Genomic DNA, 7,241 nt, shown 5'->3' with positions numbered 1-7,241 from the left:
ACAAAAAAAAAAAAAAAAAATTTTTCTCCTTTTTTTTTTTTTTTTTTTTTTTTTTTGGGGGGGGGGGGGGTTGTTGTTTTTTTGCTGTAAACTGGAAAACTTTTCTTCCCATTGATTCACATCTTCATAAAAGATCACTGGGCACTACATAGATGTCCGAATCTGTGCACAACCCATCACTGTCTGCATGTGGATCAAAATAAAACCAAATAAGATTATTAGATTTAGTTTTTTTTTGTTTTTGTTTTTTTTTTGGGGGGTGCTAAACCGTTTTGGTCAGTCAGTCAGTCGATATTGCAGTCTTCCATTCTGCGGCTATAAACTGTCACTTTGTGGTAATATAACTTAAATATAAATGTACAATATTTTATCTACTTATAAGTATGGATAATGCCTGAAATAACACTAGCTGCTGGTTTGAAACTCCAGAAAACATTAACTCAGATTCTACATGTTTTCATGTGGATAATCTGATCATTTTAAAACATATCAGGACATTTAGGATAGGATTATAGGAAACCAACTGGAATATATTTCCATGACCTCATGGAACGAGTTCCAAATTCTGGCAGTGTGAATGTTGGCTGTGGCCAGAAAAGAGTGGAGTCCCAGTTCACCCAGTCAGATAAGCCGTGATTCAAACTGTGTTTGTTTTAGGCGTGGAGGATGCTCTCAGTGGTTTGGCTGTGATTGATCCTTCCTCTGCCCATGATCGCACCGTGACACCATTCCAGTTTCCACATTTTCTTTTCCCTCTGCTCAATTTGACCCATTTAGTCCTGGGGTTACATTAGCATTTTTCAAATTGGGCAACTGATAACTTTCTGACCTCTATCCAAAGAGTACAAAAGGTTCTTGGATGGCTGCTTTTGGACAGCCAACCTTTGCATGTCAGAAATACTGTATTTAAAAAGTTTTATTTATTTACTTATGTTTATTAACCAATTTCATCCATGTTTTTATTATTATAAAATGTGCCAGGATTTTTATGTAATCCAAATGAAAGACATCCGCTGTTTTATTTAATCAGGTTCATGCGATCTTTATTTATGAATTACACAATTTTGTAATGTCTGATTCATATAAAATAAAATACATCTAAATTTTAGGGAGCGTGTGGGATTCTGAGGCCACTTCTGTTTGTTCATTTTCCACTGTGACATAAACATTACCGGCTTTAAAATCATCATCTCTTATGCATTTGATTTTTTTTTTAAGACCAAAAAGCGAGATTATTGGCAAAAGCAATGAGCAGCAAACCAAACATGAACTGTTATGATGAGTTTGTCATCTCCAGGCAACTGCCCCATTAAGATCAAACCTATTAAAGTACAACCAGGAAGAAAAGGGAGAATTACTCAAGTAAACATTTCCAGATTGCAGTTTTGAAAATAAAAGTAATTTGAGGTGAAAAAAACTAAACAAAAATGTGATAGTAAAACATGCGGATGAATTGAGTGAAGCAAATTATCCCCGCCAGATGCTCTTCTTGTCAACAAAACTGTCAGCACATTTAGTTTTAACTTGTAGCCTTTGTATTATGGAAATTGATCTAGTTTTGTGAAAGTATTGTTCCTTTTGCAACCCAGAGAGTGTTATAAACTGTTCCTGGAGCAAACATTTAGCAATATCATACAGATGAAACCAGCGATGGTAGTTTTCAAGAGCAGTAGCCTCATAAACCCGGTACAAACCTTTATTCCATGTCCCGTTTGGAGACGCCTAATTTGGGTCAGAGATCAGACAGCTCGTCTGTCGGGCTGCTCTGGCTATCATGACATTACTCTGACTTTAACTTTGACAAGGTTTGGGGTCAGTTAAACTGCAAACCAACAAATTACACTGCTGTAAGCCAAACAACCATAATTGTTGGATGATAGTTTCCAAATGAAACTGTAGAAGGCACAAATATCTTTAAATATTGTGTTTAGTCGATGATGCAGGAAACAATACACAGAGACCACTAAAGCTAACTTCACAAATAAACTTGACTGACTGATTTTTCCATTACTACATTGACTTATTGTTGCACTTTTTTTTCTTAGGTTGATATAAAAATTAATGCAATCAATGCTTTAGCAAATTTCCACATAGTCTCAGTTGTTTGGATATTTCCTACTACTCTTTTTTCCCCTCATCTATTGTGATATTCACCCATCCCAGGATCTAATCAGGTATTAAACATACTTATCATTAAGCTCACTTATCACTTAAGTATTAAGCATACTTATCATTAAGATGCTGTTTTATTGATTTGATTGGCCTTTTAAAGCTGTAAGCAGAAAATCATCAGAATAACTGAAAACCTGTATCAAATTAAATTACTGAAAAAAATGTATTTTAATAATATTCTAAACTCTGACTATGACTGCATACAAACCAATATGTATGATTTAAAGTCTACTCTATGTGAATTATGTGATTGTGAGTGACTGGAAACCTCTCTCTATTACAAATACATACTTTAATATTTCTACTGTAAATATAAGGCCATATTTACATTCTAAGCTCCTTAACTCTGGAAAAAAAAAAAAAACTCCCTGAAAACCTTATATGTGGAAAAACATGGATGGTTCCTTTAACTCAGAACTTGAAAGATTATTGTTTTATAGACACTTTTTGATCACAAATTGACTAATGAACAGTTTGAAACATTTGCTTCTTCAATGCCTTTAATATTTGTCTTCTAACAAATGTTCAATGTTTACTCCTTCCTGTGATGTCCTGTAAATACCTTGATTTACCTTTTGTATGACTGGATCTATATGTAGTAAGTAAACTTGCCTTACAATGTTAGATGCAAGTCAGGCAAAAAAATTCACACCCTTTTCTGTATTCTTCACAGACTCTGAAAAATGCCTAAATATCTATCCGTGAACCCCTTTGAAGACATCAGCGTGAAGACAGAAAATGGACATCGCTCGAAGAAACAACGCTACATACGCAAAGAGGGCAGCTGTAGCGTGGTGTTTCGGCATGTCCCAGAAGAGTGGCTGCTCTTTGTCAATGACATCTTTACCACCTTAGTTGAGATCAGATGGAGGGTGATGTTCCTGATCTTTGCATCGTCTTACATCCTTTCCTGGCTCTTTTTTGGGATACTCTTCTTCGTCGTTGCTTTGGCTCATGGAGACATCAAAGACCACAATAATGACCCTTGTGTATATGAGGTGCGCAGCTTCACGGCTGCTTTCCTCTTTTCTCTGGAAACCCAAACCACCATTGGTTATGGCTTCAGAGGAATGTCTGAGAACTGCATGATCGCCATCATCATTGTCACCATACAGGATGTCATCAGCTGCTTCATTGACACTTTTGTCATCGGGATTGTGGTGGCCAAAATGGCTTCGGCCAGAAAGAGGGCGCAGACAATTGGCTTCAGCAACCGTGCAGTTGTCAACCTCCGTGACGGGTATCTGTGTCTTTCCTGGAGGATCGGGGATTTCCGCAGGCACCACATGGTGGAGGGTTCATCCTGTGCTCAGATTCTCTACACCACTGTGCACGCAACCGGAGAAGTCAATATTGCCTATGAAGACCTGGCCATCCAGCAAAAGGACATTATCTTGGTCACACCGACCACAATTTCTCACAGAATTGAACCAGGAAGCCCATTGTATAAGATGAGTTTGGAAGATTTGCGAAAAGCAGACTTTGAACTATTGGTGTCCTTCACCTATATAGATGACTCCTCTGGCATACTGCATCAGTCACGGACATCGTACACAGTAGATGAGATCCTCTGGGGTCATCTTTTCCAGGAGATGATCAGGGTGAGCAAGAAACACTACAAGGTGGATTACAACCTGTTCAATAACACAGCTAAAGTGCTGGTACCTGTGGTCAGTGCTGAGGAGTATGAGCAGAAGAAGAACGAAAAGGAGGAGCAGAAGCAGCTTCGGCTTTATGCTCGACCTTCTCCTAGACATTCCCCCAGATGTTCCCCACGGCCATCTTCACGATCGCCGCAGAAATGTGATAAAGAGAATCGTCTGAATGCCCCAACAGTAACGGTGGAGCTTACGCAAGATAACCAACCAGAACCAAATCTTCCAACAACGGAGGCCGAAAGTCAACATCAAGACACTTTGGCTGTGCCAAGAGACCCCACAATCACAGAACAGGAGACATAAAAATGTTACCAATACACCCAACACCAACTGCAGACAGTGTGTATGTGACAGAATGCCATGAGCAAAACTTAAGACATCCCAGAAGCTCAAAATACATTTCATCACTCAACCAAATTATGTTTGTGGAGCAGATCATTTTCACCAAGCGAGGTAAAATTACAGAGGTTCTAGTGACTGACACCATTTCTTCTCCTTTTTCTTTTCCTTCTTCAACAAAGCCAATCTAGTTGTGATACCGCACTGCACAATGCACAATGAATTCAGGCATGTTTCATTTCTTTTTTTTTTCTTTTTTTTATGTATTTACATTAGTGTACACACAAAATCAGAATAAACATTAGACTTTCAAACTGCACACTCAGCATGGACTAGTTTCGGTACCGATCAGTTTTTTTTAAATACGTTTTTGACACAAATATTTTCTGTCACGCATATGCCTAAAACTGCTTTGAAAAACATTAGAGTGCAAAGTTTCTCAAATTATGCAGGATGTAGATCAGTGACTCAACCAGGTCTTTAATTACTGTGTAAATTTGATATTTTTAATCAGAGTATATTTTAAAATGGGTTGCTGGTTTTCTCGTATTTTATCTGTCATTTATTTACTCTATCAATGTTGTCAACCAAAACATTTAGAGCAGACTCTAAAATTAAAGTTAACGCCTTCATGTGCCTCTGTGTCTTTGTGGTTATTAAATATTAAAAATATAAATATTGATAATCAAATTTGCCATGTTAAGAAAAACATTCAATGAAGATAAACAGATGAGCTCACATCATGAGGTTCATGCAAGACGGAGCAGAGCAGATAGAAATTGTACTTTAAGTTATGTGTCTTGTCTAAGGTCAGATTTACTTTAAAACATTTTCAAAAACAACAAATAGATGATGATTAGTCTCAGACTATTTTACAATTCATGCCATTTTAAGAAAAAATGTTTCTAAAAATGTTCATCAAAACTGTTCTAGAGTGAGCGGTTTTGATAAATACGTGTTTATTTGGTTGCATCTTTATTCTCAGCAGTTATCTAAGATTGATTTAAATTCCTGACGCCCTGAGCTTAAAATCCATGCCAACATCAAACAACTAGACACAACCTTCATCTGTGTTTTGCAAATTTTTTATAATTCATTTAAAACATCAGCAAAGAGCTTGTGATGTTACACAGGAACCTGCTTAGTGACAAAATCATGTCATATTTAACACATTAATTTAATCTTCCCCAGAGGTTCATGAGACTACGTCTTTTCATCCAACACATTGACGTATCAGAGTCGTAAGCTTTGCATTAGAATTGATTAGAAATAACAGTAATGTTTGTGAACAAAATGGTAATAAACTGGGAATTTAAAACTGTAACAGATATTTTAGATATTGTTGGTGAAAATATTTTACTATGATTGTAAAAAAAAAAAAGAAGAAGTACTCCTGAGTACATCTTTACTTTTTCTCAACATAATGAACACATATGCATGTTCATGTGCATGTAGCGATGCCATGCTCACCTCATGCACTATGTATTCATGCAGAAAGTATTTCTAAAGTCTAGTAAAGCCACAGATTGGTGTTCCAAATAAATATAATCAAAAAGTTTCATCTGATTTATGTTCAGACAGTGAGGAAAAAAAATGTGTCTGTGTCTTTTTATTCGGCGCATGTAAGTATCTGAATTCAAGTGTATGTTTTAAATTGGCACTATATAAATAAATAGAACTGAATTAAATTGACTCTCGGGGAAACAGAAGTTCAGCACCCTCTCCACCAGTTGAATGCTTTCATGAAATCCACAAAAGGGCTCCTCGGTCTGGGTTTGTGTTATTATTCATGGAGCAGCCACCTGTTCCACTTCATATATGTAGGTGAACTCATCCTCCCCAGAGTAGCATCAACTGCAAATTTGACAATGGTGCTGCAGAGTTGGGTTGTAACATAGCCATATGTCTAAAGATCTAAAAGCCCTGAAGAGAGTCATGCTGACACTGATGGCATAGGGAGCTTGAAGGTCATATGTGTCTGGTCAGTCAAAGTCCTGTATCCACAGGTGCAGGTGGAGCTCTGGAGACGCACATAACACAATACATGTGCTGTTAAAAGTAGAACTAAAGTCAGTTAAGATGAATGACTGGTCCTCCAGGTAGCGCAAAACAGGTGAAGACCAGCAGCAATAGCATCCTCAGTACACCGTAGACCATTGTTTCACAATCTTTTTCAGGCCAAGGACCACTTACTCCATTTCAATCTGGAAAGACTCAGACGAAGAAAAAGGAACAATTAAAAGATTTAATGACAGCAACGAATAACAGTTCTTTGGCGCTCGGGCCCCGGCAACTGATTTGAGCTGAGATTTGATGTGAACTTGATGAACATCCCGATAACCGATTAGGGATGCTCTCTCTCAGGGCCCGACACTGGTGGTGGAGGTCTGGAAAGGGTGCCATCCTGGAGAGCCGAAGGATGTGGGTGGAGAAGGGGCGGTGGTGGGTCGAACGCAGCTGGGAAGCGGCTGACGGCTCGGGTGTGGATCCTTTTATGCGGAGCTTGATTGATGATTGGACACGCCAGGTGAGGTCCAGAGCTGAGGTCGGAGATGAACATAACGCCGATGGGCGAACGGAGGGGATGGAGTCTTCCAGGTTGAATTTTCGCTATCAGCTCCATTTAACAAACACTTGAAATTGCGCCCGCAATAACACAACATCTTAACATACAACCTGAAATGACAAGTCTCTTAATAACTCACTGTCTTTCTCCTTGAGGGTGGCTTTTCTGTAATGTGGCCACAATAAAACCAGGAACAAGTCGCTTTGAGTTATTTACACATTTTGAAAGTATGGATCCTAAACTTTCCAATAAAAAAAAGTTATTTTCTACAAGTGTTTGCACTCATAATGTTTTAGGGCTACTTGTACTTTAGAAGGATAATAAAAGAAAAATTGACTCATGTTGCGTTGGCAAAAACAAACATTTTCTTTCAGCCAGTAGATAGCCCGACATGAATAATTGTATTTTAGGTGTTAAGATGCACCTAAAATAAAAGGTGGGGTGCAGCTATTCACTGTCACCATCATATTGCATTCAACACAGCCACAGACCCAGATCTGCATGCC

The 7,241-nt window shown here is 38.1% G+C and overlaps 1 protein-coding gene across 1 annotated transcript; it reads left to right on the top strand.

Annotated features, from left to right (window-relative positions):
* The first annotated feature begins 2,833 nt into the window (after positions 1-2,833).
* LOC106943854 (inward rectifier potassium channel 16-like) lies at positions 2,834-4,805 on the top strand. Its single transcript, XM_015027145.1, has one exon. It carries the CDS (start codon positions 2,856-2,858, stop codon positions 4,131-4,133), a length of 1,278 nt encoding a protein of 425 aa, XP_014882631.1. The 5' UTR covers positions 2,834-2,855; the 3' UTR covers positions 4,134-4,805.
* The last annotated feature ends 2,436 nt before the right edge of the window (positions 4,806-7,241 follow it).

The sequence above is a fragment of the Poecilia latipinna genome, unplaced genomic scaffold, assembly GCF_001443285.1.
Source record: "Poecilia latipinna isolate Pla-1442-1.1 unplaced genomic scaffold, P_latipinna-1.0 Scaffold6251, whole genome shotgun sequence".
Lineage (NCBI taxonomy): Eukaryota > Metazoa > Chordata > Actinopteri > Cyprinodontiformes > Poeciliidae > Poecilia > Poecilia latipinna.
Note: the sequence above shows the minus strand (reverse complement) of the source record. Positions and strands in the feature narration are given on the sequence as shown.